Below are 17,821 nucleotides of genomic sequence, written 5' to 3'. Positions count from 1 at the left end.
CTCAGCGGCTCTCGCACCCATAAATCCACACACCTCAGCATAATGTGTATTTCCTTTGAACAATGCCTATGACACAGATGAAAAGTAAACCGATGTAATGAGTGGAGGGGAGAGAGGCACTGGTACAGGCAGAGCATTGGCACCCACACTCAGCACCCACATCAAGTCTGCTACAGAACACTACATCTAGAACAGATTGCAACGCATTGATTTTAGAAGTGAAGCAGCCATTAGACACCCTGTAGGTAACGGAACCTCTGCCGTGGGATTGCCGCTGGAGTCCCTATCACGGGGCATATGAACGGTGGAGCTCTGTCAGTTCTGCTTTGCCAGCTTCTGCAGAAGCATCCTCAAACTCTGCCAGGGGACTTGGCTCAGTTATAAGTCAATGTGTCAGTGCAGCGGTTGAGGGGCACCCGAGGGTCGCCAGTGTGAACCCAAGCAAGCGCTAGATAAGCACGTCCATTTGACTCATCATGCCCATCAATGATCAGCTTGTGCTTGTAGCCTGACTTTAAAATGGCAGCCAGTTTAGTTCTTCATATATCATGAGGAACACGAATAAACATCCGTTATTCAGCACCAAGATACCCATGGGTGAACGTGCGCTATGTTATGTTACAATCTGAAGCTGTGAAATCTCTCTCTCCCTTTCTGCAAGAGTGGCATTTCATCCAAACGTAGGCTTTGATTCACCGAATATGAATACAAATCCTATATCTATGCCTTTTCATATATTCCCATAATCCAAAAGAGTAAGCCATGGAAATCCAGCAAATAGTAGGTTTCAGTACTCATATTCTTGAGCCATTATATGTACTCCATACAAATGACTGGAATATGAAAGGCAGATATGTGAAAATACTCTTTCCATGAGTCTCTGAATGGCCTAATGTATAGGGGTTTCTGAGTGTTCATCAACTTCAGAAAGAGCTACTGCAAGGAATGTCTCCTTTCTGCTGAGAATTGGAGGTTTACTGAAATAATTTACCGAACTAGTTGGGTGATTACAGGAGTAAATATTACATGAAGACAAAACTGTTACCTAATTTTGACTGTGTGATTCAGGGTCATGAATATTTCATCTGAATATTTTTTGTTTTGTACATCTAAGCTCAACTTCAGTGCACACAAATCTTTGTGATTAGCAATTTGGGTTGATTCCACGGATTGTTCTGAATGGCGCAAACTTAGATTCCATCAATGTGTATTGTAGTAGAACCTTCCTTTTTATTAAGAATGTTGCAAGCCCTCCTGGTGCAAGTTGCCAGTCACCCGATGGTGAACCGTGCACCAAAAACCCAGCTGATGAAAGGTGACATATTTAGTTAACCCACCCCTTTTCATAGCTAACAATGCACAGAGATGCAACAAAAAAAAAAAAAACAGTAGCACCCGATTTGCATCAAAGGAGTGCACACTGGCAGGTGTCGATCAATTGGGGATAAAATCAGGAAGGACATTAATTCAGACATCTGAGATGGCTTTGGGCAAAAAGGGAAGCGATTATAGGAACTCTACATAGGTCAGAGCGTAAAACCAGAAAAAAATGGCTTGACGGCTGTACGGAACCTCATTAGGGGCATCAACAGAAGTCACCAAAATAACATCCTTACCAACGTTGTGTAATAAGCTTGCTTAGATAATGTAATTTACATTGGATTGCTCAAGGTTATTTATGTGGAAAGGAATACTTGACAAAATATGCACTTGGTACAAACAAATTACTGTCATGTAGCATTTCTAAGGAACTCCATAAAGTTTTCAGGAAAACCAACATGCTCGTATTGGAATATCGCTGAAAGCAAAACCTGAAGTTCTGAATTATTCAACGTTAGGAACAGATTCTTACTTTCTTCGCAAGTAATAATTCTTTCTGATCTTTGGTGTGCAGGCAACATTCGAGCATCTTGGATAGTTAACATGTCGCGGTCAAGCGGATGCTATGATACGATAAAAAGCTACATGCTTCCGCAGCAGTCCGTTAGTTGTTTACACCATTTAAACTGTCCCCTATTGCTCGCTGGGAGAGAGGGTTAGAGCCCCCTAACTTCATGCACAAACTCCAAATTCTGCCAGATACTTGTCCACCTGGTAGCCAAAAACAGATACTATTCCACCGCAGATCCAGTGCTGAGAGTAAGAGCCATCTGAGCATTAGTTCCTGACTTATAAGGGGGGGAGGGGGGGTGGGGGTTGGCCTCCTGTACACTACTGCATTTGCCCCCGGTAGCATCTGAAATATTGTCCTTCTAAAAGAGGTTCTTCCTTTCAACCATCATTCACAATCCATGGGTTTTAGAACTATCTGTAAGAATTTTATTATTAACTGAAAAGGATGTGAATCCACAACTTTCTCTTCAGTGGAAACTAAGTACCCCTATTTGGCTCCTTCAGGGTAGGGAAGGAGAGCAGTCTCAAACCTACTCGTGGGAAGTGGTGTAGGCTGGTACCCCTAACTCGTTGGTAAATAAGAACACTACTCAATAAATCATTGTCCAGTCAGTGCCTTGTGCTTTTTCTTATGAAAGGGAATAGCACTTTATTACACACACATTACTAAATAGTACACATTAATTCCAAATGTATACAATCAGGTTTCTGCAAATGCCTTGGGTGACACGTTCAGGACAGTTCACACCCCAAACAAGCCCTGAACCTATAATCACAATACCTTCACCTATTCTAGATACAATATGACAATATGTAAGGGGGTGTCATTATCAATAAAGCATGCCTACTTGCTTTGTCAGGGTGTCACCACAGGCCTTCTAAGTCGACAAAATAGAGAAACAAGCATTTACAATGCAATGGTCTCGGCATTGGTAAAGTTAGAGCTATTGGCATTGCTCATGACATTATTTTTGTTTATGTGTTTGTTTTTAAAACATTTAAAGAAACGGCATTGTCATGAGCAATGCCAATAGCTCGAACTTTAACAATGCCGAGACCGTTGCATTGTAAATGCTTGTTTTTGGAAAGTAACTGCGGGATCTGGTCTCTTTCTTCCAGAGAAGGGGCTCTTTACGTTCATATCTCGCCATCACTAAAAGCGCAGGCGTCACTCAGCTCTTCTTCACATCAGGGGTCCTTCCCTCCTCTGGCGCAGCCTCCGTTCCGCTGCTGTCAAACTCTCTCCTTCCCCAACTCCTGGCAGTTCAGGCGGGATCAGATTGCACACTTATTGCGGCCATTGAAACATTTGTGGAGATAAACACTTTCTGTTCCCGCCACTGTCCCCGCACCTGAAGTGAAAGGCCGCCTTCACTGTGCGCGCAGCAGAGGCGCCCGGGGGTCTGCTCAGCTCCCCGAGCAGCGCCCACCTCCGGCCGCCTGGAGTCTGGGCGCTGCAGCAACTTTTAAAGAGCATTTGTTTGTGAGGTTACAGTCAAGCACGCAGGCTCAGTCAGGGGTCAGGAACTGCAGCACAGCGGGTCTTTCAAAGTCGTGGCTCCGCATCAACACAGGCAATGTCTCAGAGCAGAGCTGAACCGGACCATGGGAAGATGGAGCGGTTTCCCAACAGTCCAGTGCCTGTGCTAGGCCGGCAGGGCTGGGGTACTGTCAATTCATGGGGAAATTACCTGACAGGGTGGTGCTGCTGTAATACAAGCAGGACTGGGGCAGGGTGCTCTCTTGAGATTTTCTGTAAGTCGGCCGATATTTCAGTGGGTTTGGCTAACGTGCTGCAAATAAATTAGGTTAAAAGGAGGGCGGGGGAGACACATGGCAGCTGTGCTGTCGCCAGCCGCCACTACCTGCCAGCTAGCCTGATGTAAATGTGAAACTAACATGTATCCCCTATGAACTTTAAATGACAGGACACTTCGACTCAAAAAAACTATAATGTTTCCCATAAGCCTTTGCAGCACCCAACTCACTAGAGGAAAAGGGCTCTTGACAGTACTCACATTTTAGATCTCTCAGTGTGATGGGGGAGGGGGGGTCCTCTCACTGGAGCAGCGGTGGGCTTGGTGGTGGAGTTCACCTGTTCTGGGAGATCAGCTCGTGGCTTCGTGCTGATGAGGCCCGGATGTAGTGAGAAGAGGAGCTCCTGGCTCGTGCTGACAGTGGCCACATGTAGTGTGAGAAGAGGAGCTTCTCTTGCAGCGCAGGTCGCGCGCACAGGTACCGTGTGCAGAGCCGCACCAGGCTTGGCGTTTGTGAGGAGGCACTTGGAGCCTGGTCGTTGGCACATCTGCTCTCCACAGTCATTACAGCAGGTCCTTGCCGCCCTGTAGTGTTCCCTCGGCTCTACAACGGGCGTGCCAGCGGTGCCATGCTGTGCTTCAGTCCTCTTGCCACCGAGGCAGCTCCGATGGAGTGTGCACTCTTTGCTTGCATCACGCTGCCACGTGCAGGGTCATTGCAACAGGGACTCGACTTCTACCGCAGGGGTGTGCACGCCTCCTGATAAGGAACACAGAAGGGCTCAGATGGAGCGAAACAGGTCACCTACACCTTGGAAAATGCCACTCTCTACTGGCAGCAGGGCACGTACATTCCGCGTGCCAGTGCACGCACACATTCCCGTCGTGTGCGCAAAAGCACCGCATTGTGCAATGTTGAGACACAAACAGCGATGGTGATAGTGACTCTGTAACGGTGATTAAGACTATTTCCACCGGAAACCTGTTTTTTTGGTTTGTTTATATCTTGGGTGCTGCCCACAATATGACTTTAGTTACATTACATATGACCTTAACAGGTGGCATTATTGATGATGGCACAGTGTGCGCAGTGTACTATGTTAGGCTATGGGATGTCATTTAAGGGTGTGTTCTTGTTATGTCCTGTTATTTATTAGTGTAAATGTAGTGAGGTCATGACCATTGCATTTGGGGTGCGGTTTATGGCTTGTATGGTGACAATTGTGGTTTCTGTAGCAAACCATAACTGGTCAAGTTAAAGAATTTTCAGTTTTAGTTTCTAATTAGAACTGGACTATAAAAGAGCCACTCAGTATAGAAATAATACACATACACCTCTGGACAAAGATTTTGGGGGAAATCTGGGTAGGCGGCAACACCCACGGAATATTATTTACCAAAGAACTGTGGGTGTGGCACCCTCCTCCTGACACCTGATGGCCCCACAGCATTGACCCCTGTTCTCAGCTAAGTCCCTCTGCAGCCTTCCGTGTGCTGTTCAGGGGCGAAGGAAAGGACACAGAGTGGCAGAAAGTAAATATGGCTCTTGGGGTCCTGTTTACTTCCTGCCACTGCCCTCGTGGCCCCTGAACCCAGGGGGCAATGCCATGAGTGCCAGAGGCAGCCGGCCACGTGAAGTGTCCCACGTCTATGCGCGGGTACCCTCTCTTGTCCTGATTTTTGCATTGCATTCTGGGACTTGTGGTCCTGTATATGTCATTATACAACCAGGACTACCAGTTCTAGAATGCAAATGCAAGCCTGGCCTGGAGCAGCTAGTCACACTAGGACCTGGGGGGACAGCGGCTGCTGCCTGGCCGACGTCCATGCAGTCAAGCTTCTGTGCCCCCTCCCCCCAGGAGGGAAACAGAGGGCCCCCAACCACCCGAGAGCCGCATCAGAGCCCCCGGAGTCCCACGAGCTTCGAGCCGCAGCCTTGGCGGGGTCACCCCCAGACTCCCCGGTAACCCCTCCCTTCGGTCTCCGCAGCCGCTTCTTGGCCCCAGAACAAAGCCGGGCATCAAAGGCCTCGTGCCGGCGCAGGGCTGGCAGCGGGACAGGGGGGTGTTTGTGCAGCGTGCCTATGAATGGGATTGTGTGTTCGAAGGACAGCCGCCCTTTCATTGCTTTATCAGTGGGACACGGCCGCATTATGTTGCCTCAGAAAGGGCACATCCGCCGCCCAGCGCGAGCCAGCGGCGGGGCCCGCGCGCCCAAGGTGGCCGCACGCCCCGCCCCTCGCCTGGGAGCAGAGGAGAGCTCAGGTGAGGGGCCCGCCGCTGCACTCCGCCATGAGGGTGGCACCGGAGTCCAGAGATTACACTCCACCTGACACTGAGGCCCAGGGGTGACGGGCAAAGCGTCATCCAGGGGCGTCAACAACAGCGCACGTCACAAGGAGAGCGATCTATGACCGTCTAAGTGGCACTCGGGGCAAGATCCACCACCAACATGCCACTGAGGGTTAACTACTGCACATCGAGCGAAGGGGAGTATGCCAACAATGGACAAAGTGCACAGATGACATCAACGGCCCAAGTGGCATGGAGGGCCTGAAACTACTGAGCAGGGCCCAGATTTACAAAGAGTTTATGTCCGGTTGGCGTTACTTTTTGACGCAACCCAACACAAAGTCTTCTGCTGGGAATTACAAACCAACGCAAATCTCGAAGTGCGTTGGTTTGTAACCCAATGCTGTGCAGTGCATTGCCCTGCATTACTTTGTGTCAAGGCAGAGTTCAGTGGTTGGCGCATGGGTGTTCCTATGTAAACACCCATGGGTTTTGTGCAAATCCAGATCTACAAAGAACTTTACACAGGTATTTGCAACAAAATCCTGCACCCGCCTCAGGCAGTCGTAACAGAGAGAAATGTTTTAATTTATTCTTGTTTTTCCTCTTTGCATGCGCGGTGCATAGATTTTGGTCAGGAAGGGCCTCCTTCTTGGAGGCATCTTTGCACTGTGGTGCAAGGGTGCCTGCATTGGCGCATGGCAGCCACAAATGTGCCAGCGCAGGGAGAGAACAGAACTGCCACTTCACTTCCTAGTAGATACAGGACAGTTCCGCTCTCTCCCACTAAAGCAACTCAGTGCAGCAGCTTAACCTGCTGGGCTGCGTGAACTCTTTGTAAATATGCCCCCAAGTACGGGAGAGTACCATCAATGATGGGGAAAGAAGGCACAAAGGGCAACAAAAACTACCAAAGTGCCACAGAGGCCATGCACTGAGGGACAGATGGCCTGAGTGCCTTTGAGGGGCGTCAGCTACACACCAAGTGGCAATTATTATCGCCAGTCAGTGGCACAGAGGGCAAGAACAATGACTAAAATGACACCGCAGCCCAGCAATGACCGGCCGAGTGCCATTGAGGAGCATCAGCTACTGAACCAATGACAATGAGTGCGATCACCGACATCCATAGTGGCACAGAGGGCAAGAGCAACGACCAAAGTGGCAATAAGGCTGTTCAACGACAGTCAAAGTGCAGTGATGCTCGGCGGTAGGTAACCGCAGCGTGACTCTACTCCAACAGGCACAGTGACATCAGGGCCCAGAAATGACATACAAAGTGACAGTGAGGCACAGCATGCTAGGCAAAGAGCCATCAAAGGCAATCCACTAGACCAGTCACAGGAGGCACCATTAGTAAAAGTGACACAGAAGACTAAAAGCAACGCTCAGAGTCACACTGAGAACCAACAGCGATGGGTGAGCTGCTGTGGAACAGATAATTCCAGAAAAATATCTAGGAACTGTAAAGTAAGGCCCATGGGTCCACAACAAGTTGCAAAGCACCTCGAAGGGCCAGTAAAGTGACCGTAAGCACCAACAATTATAAGCAAAGAAGCACCAGGAACAAGGTACAGTGGCCAAAGTGCCAATGGGCAGAGTGCCACTGACAACCAGGAATGATATACAAAGTTCCACTGAGGTCCAGCATGACTGGGTAAAGTGCCTTCAAGAGCCAGCAATGACAAAGTGCCACTGAGGCCCAGCATGAATGGGTAAAGTGCTATCAAGAGACAGCAATGGCAAAGTGCCACTGAGGCCCAGCATGAATGGGTAAAGTGCTATCAAGAGACAGCAATGGCAAAGTGCCACTGAGGCCCAGCATGAATGGGTAAAGTGCTATCAAGAGCCAGCAATGACAAAGTGCCACTGAGGCCCAGCATGAATGGGTAAAGTGCCTTCTAGAGCCAGCAATGACAAAGTGCCACTGACGAACAGCATCAGTGGGGAAGAGTGCCATCGAGAACCAGCAATAATAGACAACATGCCACTGAGGTCCAGCACCAAGGGGCAGAGTGCTTTCAAGAGCCTGGATTGATAAACAAAGTGCCACTGAGGTCCAACACCAAGGGGCACCATGCTTTCAAGAGCCTGAAATGATATACGAAGTGCTGCATCAATGGACAGAGTGCCGCTAAGAGCCAATGATATACAAGGGATTAATGCCTACTATACAGAACTTATGCACACAAGCCTAGATTAGATGTCGATGCTAAAACCATTAGCAGACTATAACTACAGGTGACTGTGCCAGGAGCAGAGAGTAGTATAGTTCCAGGTGACCAGAGCCAAAGAGCAGGATTCTACACCAGGAGTACAGCTTAATTTCAAGTTTATACACAAACGAGGCAAACCTAGCTGTGTGTGTCGATGGCAAGAATGAGTACCTCAATCTAGGTTTCCATTCCCAATAGGAGAGCCAATCTCTTAATGACTATGCACACAAGGAGAGCGCTGCTCAATTCAGGACCTGGCCACTAGATGGCGGAATAATGCACAGCATCTGAATCCAGAAAACATTCACACTGAAAAACCTACTGAAGGTGCCTTTGCTCACAGAGAAAGCCTGGCTCTAGGTGTCTCTAGCCAGAAAGAAACCCCAGCTCTGCATGTCAGTGACTACAATGAGAGCCTAGCTCCTGGTCTCTCCAGACAGGTGTTTATGCTAGCCTAGAGTTAGCTGTCCCTACCCACAAAAAGTGTCTGGTTGTACGTGTATCTATCTGTAAGAAAGTGGATCATCACTTAGGATGGCCGATTTCCCATCTTACGGAAGAATAAAACTTCTTTTCAGGATGAACACTAGTCACTAAATTACCCCGAGTTCAAACCCTTGGTAGCCATGGCACAGGGCAGACTGGCTTAACTTAGAGCAATGTGTGAACTATTTATTCAGTATCAAAACAGTAATAAAGTCAAAATACCACGCTATAAATATCCACAACAGAACTAGAAAAATAGAGTAAAATGTAATAGACAAAATGACACCAAAACAAAGCAATCAAATAAGGGGAACCAGAGTTATGGATTTCTTAGGTTTCAAGAAGAAATAGTGCCAAAACAACACAACGTGCCAATGAAGTGTCTATGGAAGTGGCAGAGCCCGTGCCTAATTTGAGCCTGTGGTTTCCGGTGCTTGGCACCAGCACTTAAATGTCCACACTGGCACTTGTGGCAGTCTGCCACATGGTGGCGCTGTCTGGTTAATCTAGAGATGACCACAACAACAGTTCGTTATTAATTAAATAGAGATGAAAATGAGTATTTCTTGCCAGCGCAGCCATTCTTATAGCCTTGGGGGCCTGGAATACTCTGAATTGTCACACTTGCAGGAGTGTCATGGTTAGTAGTTGTGTTACTATCATTGCAGCATGTCGGGGGCAATTATTTGTGCAAGCTGACAAGAGTCCTAGCATGCTTTTTTCTTGTTTTACAAATTAAGCACTGGGCAGAAAGGAACGAAGGTGCGATTTGAGGCTCACCACAATAGCGCCCTGGTCAGATATAAGTGGATTGGTTGCAGTGAAAAGTATGGAAGTCAAAAAGATCAAAACAGTTTCCAAGTTCAGAAAAGGGACATTTTGTAGAAAAGTGTTGACATTTCTCCAAAGTTCCAACGCAGACGTCTCCCCGAGGGGGCCAACACTGAAATTGTAGGAGTTTTCATGGAACCAAAAGCCAGATACTTGAAGCAGGTGGATTCCACTGGAGTTTTGGCGATGTCTCACTGAAAATGTTCCAAGTACCAATGCAAAATGGAGCTTAAGTCCCTTTTGGGAGGTGCTGGGAGCGTTGACTCAGACAGAGCTGAAATGGATACTTTTTCCGCAGGTCCCTTTGAGGTTCTGGAAGAAATGTTTTCAAAAGTTTCCAATCTTTCTTCTGATGCCCAAACAACCACAGGAGTCTTTAAGGCCCATAAAGATTCTCACGGTGCCAGGCAGAGGCCAATAGCAAAGTCAAAGCCTACAAGGAAAGCCAGGCTCTGGGTTTCTGTGGCCATAAAAAGAGCACACGTCGCGCTGTGTGGTCATGACCAGCAGAGCCAAGCCCAGGGGGACTATGCCCTCGATGAGAGTTTAAGTTGTATGCCCACCTGAAAACACACAACTCCATACACTTTTGCTCTTTCGAACAGCTCGCCTCTGGACGTCTACGTGCAAATCGGGTGCGAAAAAAGGTAAAGTAGAAAGCTTTGGAGCTTAAAAGCGTGCGCCTCTTCCTACACCTCCTGCAGATTTCTGCTTGTGTGCTGCCACGTGCCTGCACGAACACCAACGATGGGTCCCTTCACCCGCTCGCATATGCCAGGGCCGATCCCTTTAGGAGTTTCTTGCCTGCACTTTGCCAGTTGCCTGCTCCAATTCTTCAAGGAGGTCCTTTCTTGATCTTGGGCATATGCTTGCTTCAACACTACGACGCCTTGCCTGTACTCTGTCACATTCCTGCGCCATTATTTTCAGGCGTTCATTGCCTGAACCTTGCCGCATGCCTCTTTCAACACCTCTAGGACAACCTTGCCTGCACTCTGTCACAAGCTTGCTCCAAACCCAACAGGAGATCCAGGTCTGCTCTCTGTCATGTGCCTGCTCTAGCACATCTAGGAGATCTATGCCTGCTCTCTGTTGCGTGCCTGCTCTGGCACATCTAGGAGATCCAGGCCTGCACTCTCTCATATGCCTGCTCATGGACATCTTGGCGATCCAGGACTGCAAACTATCAGATGCCTGCTCCACACCACCTGGGATATCCAGGGCTGCTCTCTATCGCCTGCCTGCTCTGGAACATCTAGGATATCCAGGCCTCCACTTTGACATATGCCTGCTCCAGCACGTCTAGGAGACCCATGCCTGCACTCTGTCGCATGCCTGCTCCAGCACATCTCAGAGATCCAGGACTGCACTGTGTCAGGTGCCTGCTCCAGCACATCTTGGAGATCCAGGTCTGCACAATAGCAGGTGCCTGCTCCAACACGTCTAGGAGGCCCAAGCCTGCACTCTGTCGCATGTCTGCTCCAGCACGTCTAGGAGACCAATGCATGCACTGTGTCAGGGGCCTGCCCGGCACATCTAGGAGATCCAGGCTTGCCCTCTATTGCCTGTCTGCTCATGGACATCTTGGCGATCCAGGACTGCAAACTATCAGATGCCTGCTCCACACCACCTGGGATATCCAGGGCTGCTCTCTATCGCCTGCCTGCTCTGGAACATCTAGGATATCCAGGCCTCCACTTTGACATATGCCTGCTCCAGCACGTCTAGGAGACCCATGCCTGCACTCTGTCGCATGCCTGCTCCAGCACATCTCAGAGATCCAGGACTGCACTGTGTCAGGTGCCTGCTCCAGCACATCTTGGAGATCCAGGTCTGCACAATAGCAGGTGCCTGCTCCAACACGTCTAGGAGGCCCAAGCCTGCACTCTGTCGCATGTCTGCTCCAGCACGTCTAGGAGACCAATGCATGCACTGTGTCAGGGGCCTGCCCGGCACATCTAGGAGATCCAGGCTTGCCCTCTATTGCCTGTCTGCTCATGGACATCTTGGCGATCCAGGACTGCAAACTATCAGATGCCTGCTCCACACCACCTAGGATATCCAGGGCTGCTCTCTGACACCTGCCTGTTCTGGGACATCTAGGAGATCCAGGCCGCCACTTAGTCATATGCCTACTCTAGCACGTCTAGGAGACCCATGCCTGCACTCTGTCGCATGCCTGCTCCAGCACATCTCAGAGATCCAGGTCTGCACAATAGCAGGTGCCTGCTCCAACACATCTAGGAGGCCCAAGCCTGCACTCTGTCAGGTGCCTGCCCAGCACATCTATGAGATCCAGGCTTGCCCTCTATTGCCTGTCTGCTCATGGACATCTTGGCGATCCAGGACTGCAAACTATCAGATGCCTGCTCCACACCACCTAGGATATCCAGGGCTGCTTTCTGACACCTGCCTGTTCTGGGACATCTAGGCGATCCAGGCCTCCACTTAGTCATATGCCTGCTCCAGCACGTCTAGAAGACCCATGCCTGCACTCTGTCAGAAGCCTGCTCCACACCACCTAGGATATCCAGGGCTGCTCTCTGACACCTGCCTGCTCTGGAATATCTAGGAGATCCACACCTGCGCTCTGTCAGTTGCCTGCTTCAAACCTCTGCAATGTATTGCACGCCTCTACCAAAAGCACTGGTTACAGTAGATATGTGCTGCACTGCGGCACAATGCGTGTTTAACTGACCTACACACATGCCTGCTCCAGGTGGTACTTTCCCCGCAGACTGCACACACGCCTGTTCCAGGAGACGCCCCCTCCTATGCCCCTGCCTCACACCCTCTTCCAGTCCATACCTGCCCCAATCACGGCTCTCTCACTATTAGCTTCAAAAGGGGGCTCTTTAAAAGCAGCTGTTGTAATAACACACATCACTCAAACGTGGCGCTGACCAAAGACCAGCAACGACACACTCTTGTTTTCCAAGAATCCCACTGCATTCCTGAGAGGAAACCTGCGTTTGAAGGTTCTTGCACCGCCTCCCCCTTACAGGCCCCCCGATTTACTGCTCCAGACGCAGCATCCCTCTGCTGGTGAGTACTAATGCTGCCCGCCCCTCCCCGGACGCGAGTCTCTTACAAGAACCTGGATGTAGTAGCTGAGAGGGTGCATTTTCAAACAGCTGTGCAGTCTAAAGAATAAAAGGTGCACATCTTTTATTCCTCATCCAATAAAAAAGTACATTTTGTAATTTACTAGAGAACACCAATGTGCCACCCTAGTGGTAAGTCGGAGGATCATTAAAATGCAAAGTAAAATGAAAAGCAGCTGGGAATTCTGGGACACTGCGTGAAAGCTGTGCTTTACCTCCCATGAAGGTTCAGTGTTGTTACTTCGCCTGGAGCATGTCGGGTGTGATGCTGTGCCCGTGAATGAGCTGTGTAAGGCTAGGATGGTGCCTCAGTTCCCCAGGGGATGCTGTGCCCGTGATTGAGCTGTGTAAGGCTAGGATGGTGCCTCAGTTCCCCAGGGGATGCTGAGCCCGTGAGTGAGCTGTGTAAGGCTAAGATGGTGCCTCAGTTCCCAAGGGGAATGCTGAGCCCGTGAGTGAGCTGTGTAAGGCTAGGATGGTGCCTCAGTTCCCCAGGGGATGCTGAGCCCGTGAGTGAGCTGTGTAAGGCTAAGATGGTGCCTCAGTTCCCCAGGGGATGCTGAGCCTGTGAGTGAGCTGTGTAAGGCTAAGATGGTGCCTCAGTTCCCAAGGGGAATGCTGAGCCCGTGAGTGAGCTGTGTAAGGCTAGGATGGTGCCTCAGTTCCCCAGGGGATGCTGAGCCCGTGAGTGAGCTGTGTAAGGCTAGGATGGTGCCTCAGTTCCCCAGGGTATGCTGAGCCCGTGAGTGAGCTGTGTAAGGCTAAGATGGTGCCTCAGTTCCCCAGGGGATGCTGAGCCCGTGAGTGAGCTGTGTAAGGCTAAGATGCTGCCTCAGTTCCCAAGGGGAATGCTGAGCCCGTGAGTGAGCTGTGTAAGGCTAGGATGGTGCCTCAGTTCCCCAGGGGATGCTGAGCCCGTGAGTGAGCTGTGTAAGGCTAGGATGGTGCCTCAGTTCCCCAGGGGATGCTGAGCCCGTGAGTGAGCTGTGTAAGGCTAGGATGGTGCGTCAGTTCCCCATGGATGAGTACAGACACACAAAGTTCACTTCTGACACAACAAGCAGTGCTCCTGCCGGAAGTGCCCTTCCCTGCCGGAAGTGCTCTCACCTGCAGAGGGATTTGAGGGCGTCCTGGTCCAGGAAGCTGTGATCCTTCTTCACGGAGTCGATGTTAAGGGGGAACCGAGATTCTGCAGAAGAGAGAAGGGAGGGAAGATTAGCCCAAAAAAAGAAGTCATGCAGATAATAGGAGTCAAATAAGTCGTACAGCTGATGTCACTCAAGCAACTCCTAGTGGCAAGTCCAGCTGAGGTGGGAACAATCCATGTGTGTCGCGGGTGAAGGTTAGACCAGAACAAGTCCTACAGCTAAGATTGCACAAACAACACAACTAAAGTGCTTCAGCTAGGCTTATCTAAGCAAGCCAACAGATTCATCAAGGCTAGACCAACTAAAGTCCAGCCGCTAGGGTTAGTCAAACAAGTCCTGCAGCTGAGGTTAGTGAAATAACGTCTACAGCCAGATGCATATGAGAGAGGATAACCCAGAAGTACAGTTACTAAAGGTTAGGCCAGCACAAGTCCTACGGCTAAGGTTACTCAAACACCACAACTAGAATGCTGCAGCTAGGTTTACCTAAACAAGCCTATAGCTTCATTAAGATTAGGCCAACTCACACAGGGCCCAGAGCGACATTTTACACAAACACAGCCTGCAGCTAAGTTTAGTGAATTAAGTCCTACAGCTGGGGTTACTCAAACAAGTTACACAGCTACGTATGGGTGGGACAACGCATGAGTGCCAGAGGTAAGGCCAGCACAGGACCTGCAGATAATGATACACACAAGAACTACCCTAAATCTCACCCTATACCCCTCTCAATATATCCTCTACCGCCACAATCTGACTCATCCCAAACCTCATTCTACTATGATCCCCAAAATACCCCCTTTCTAGACTCTTCCCTCCTCTGCCACTCCTTGCATCAACTCAAACCTCTCTTACTTATCAGATCTCCCAAACAAGCCTCTCTAAACCCTTCCTTCTGACTCTTCCCACCTCCCCGCTACTCATCGCAAACCTCCTCCTGCTGTCATGATCTCAAAATAAACACTTTCCAGACCCTTCCCTCTTCTATCCCTCCACTAGCCTTTTCAATCCAGACAACAGACTCACATGTCCACCGCTCAAATTAATTTCATATTTCCCTATACTAATTCAACACTAATCCTGTTTAGATTTCGAAATAGCGTGCTCCTCGCCGAAAAACACTTTGATGCCCCATCAGGGGTACCAAGCGCTATATTAATGCAAAACATTCCCTCTTCTATCCCTCCACTATCATTTTTCAACACAAATAAGAGACCCACATGTCCACTGCTCAAATACATTTTCATATTTCCCTATACTAATTCAACAATAATCCTTTTTGGGTAACGGAATAGCATGCTGCTCACCAAAAAGCGCTTTGACGCCCAGTCAGGGGTAGTAAGCGGTATATAAATGCAATTACAATTACATATTCTGCAGCTAAGTTTAGACTAACCTAAACCCTTCAGCTAAGATTAAGCCAAAAAAAGACCTGCAGTTAAAGTCAGCCAATCAAGTCCTACAGCCATGGTTCAGTCAACCCATGAGTGTTAGAGCTGAAGGATAGGCCAACAAAAGACATGCAGCTAAGATTAGGTTCAATACGAGTCCAGGAGCTAAAAGGTTGGTCCAACACACAAGTCCAGGAGCTAAAAGGTTGGTCCAACACACGAGTCCAGGAGCTAAAGGTTGGTTCAACACACGAGTCCAGGAGCTAAAGGTTGGTCCAACACATGAGTCCAGGAGCTAAAGGTTGGTCCAACACATGAGTCCAGGAGCTAAAGGTTGGTCCAACACACGAGTCCAGGAGCTTAAGGTTGGTCCAACACATGAGTCCAGGAGCTAAAGGTTTGTCCAACACATGAGTCCAGGAGCTAAAGGTTTGTCCAACACATGAGTCCAGGAGCTAAAGGTTGGTCCAACACACGTGTCCAGGAGCTAAAGGTTGGTCCAACACACGTGTCCAGGAGCTAAAGGCTGGTCCAGCACATGGGTCCAGGAGCTTAAGGTTGGTTCAACACACGAGTTCAGGAGCGAACGGTTAGTCTAGCACATGAGTCTTGGAGTTAACGTTAGGTCAAGAGATGTGCTTGAAGTAAAGATTAAGCCAACAAATGAGTTCCAATTTTAAGGTTCGTTCATGAGTACATGTAGAAGGTAGAAAAACACTTGTTTCTTACTGCTAAGGCTGGGCCCACCCATACAGCCTGGAGTTCATCTTAGGTGCATAAAGGAGTCCTGTAGCGAAGTTTAATGCAACTCAAGAGCTTTGGAAGTAGGTTTAGGTTCATACAGGTGTCCATGGGGAGGTTAGGCCAAGGCAGACACTTGAAGCTAATGATAGGTCAACACGTGGGTCTACAACACGTCCTTGCAGAGTTGTGGAGGAAGTGGGTCAGTGTGCGGTGATGATCAGACCAATGCTCATGTACACAAAAGGACTAGAAAGGTGAGTCGACCGAGGGAGTGACTCAAGTTTGGGTGAATGCCTAATTCTTTGAACACGTTTGAAAGTGGCCTGGATGACATTATGTTGTAGAAAGTTATCCCTATTTTTGGCAACTCCATCAATTGTTTGCAAATTTGTTTTGAAAAGGATTTGCTTATTCCGCGTTTCAAGCTAATTGTTCATTGTTCGAATAGCAGCCAATGGAAGACGAAGAAGTCTCCTTCGGCAGCCAATGGAAGATGAAGAAGTCTGTCTCATGTCCACTCATCCCGGGCCTGCATGTCTCCCAGATGTGCGCTGTAGGTGCTGGTCCAGTGGTCAGGACCAAGCCACAGTCTGAAAGAGAGTGCAAGATTCCAGGGGTGCTCAGTTAGTGTTCATACTTCATTAATAGCATGAATATGGATCCGAGAAGTATCTAAGCACTTTACTAAAAAAATACTTATTGTAGCAGAAGCCTCTGAACATGGGGAAATGCACATAGAATAATATGGCACACAGGGTCTTGCTGCGAAAAGATTGCCATAATCAGTGTATGGTGGAGTGTGAATGATAGCATGTAATTGACAGTACTATGCAGTGCACTGTGCACTTTTATTTATTTTTTTACAGAATATCTACATGCAATTGGAAAGAAGCAGAAGTAGAGATTAGCTCCTGGTCACAGATATTTTTGGTCAAGGGCAAAAGCAGCCTGGGTTCAAGTTCAAGGAGCATCAATTCTGCAAAATGGCCACATTTCCACTACAGACAGACAAGGAACAATTACGTTTTCAGTATCTATATAGCTGTACAGATCTCTATATATCTATATAGCCTTAGCTATATCTATATCTATCTATATATCTATATCTATCTATATAATGCTCGTGGGGGCCAGCACCAGGGAAGGAATGCACAGGCATTTCATAATATACAAGCATTGGCAAAGCTAACACGGTTGGCTTGCTGACTCTTCCGGAGAGAGTTGCATTCATCAGGAGGAACCTGAGAGCCTCTGGTGTGACCAGGTATGCATAAGGAATTAACTTGTCACATCACCAAAGCAATGATGTAAAGTCAATGGCACAGTGCAGCCATCCGTATAATGCAGTGGTCCTACATGGATCACACGCGTGCTTGCTTACTGCTCATGGTCCTTACACTTTCCATATTGAGGGTGGCTTTTTATAACTCCACGTCACCGGGACACAATGTTTCCAGACTGGGGCTTGCAGTTCACAAGGAATCTCTGGACCCCAGTTTGAAAGGCGAGCAGCTGCAGGTCTTCTGAGTATGCGGATCCGTTTCCTTCTGTTCCACTGTTCAAAGATTGGTGATGCACCATAGCTCAAAGAGGTACGAAGGGAGGCACTTCAGAGCTCCACACCATTTGATCACTCCACTCAACTTAGTGTCGAAGAGGAAGAGACAAGGCAAGCTTGCTTCATGAATGTATTTTAATTTGCAAACGACTTGATGATTAAGGCTCCCAGTTTTATGGATAAGTACCTAGGCCCATATGAACCCCCCTGAAGAAGGCGAGACTGACATCTGCCGCCTAGCTTCTAGAACAATCCACCAAGCTCCCTCTCTCTCTCTCTGTGCTCCTATACACTTACAGCGGGGGTCCGGCATCTTTCCCCCTCCCACTTACCCGAGACCCCTTATTAGAACAGAAGGGGAAGGCAGACTATAAAGAAAACAGAGGGAAACGGAAGGTACTG

General features: G+C 48.8%; 1 protein-coding gene across 3 annotated transcripts in view; it reads right to left on the bottom strand.

Annotated features, from left to right (window-relative positions):
• STARD8 (StAR related lipid transfer domain containing 8) overlaps positions 1–17,821 on the bottom strand; it is a 644,863-nt gene that overhangs the window by 39,462 nt on the left and 587,580 nt on the right. For all 3 annotated transcript variants that reach the window (XM_085608321.1, XM_085608323.1, XM_085608324.1), the window contains one exon: positions 13,686–13,767. In XM_085608321.1, coding sequence (XP_085464447.1) covers positions 13,686–13,767 — 82 coding nt within the window. The remainder of the gene's footprint in view (positions 1–13,685; positions 13,768–17,821) is intronic.

Source organism: Triturus cristatus, chromosome 5_2, assembly GCF_964204655.1.
Source record: "Triturus cristatus chromosome 5_2, aTriCri1.1, whole genome shotgun sequence".
NCBI lineage: Eukaryota > Metazoa > Chordata > Amphibia > Caudata > Salamandridae > Triturus > Triturus cristatus.
This window is presented reverse-complemented; position numbering and strand designations above follow the sequence as displayed.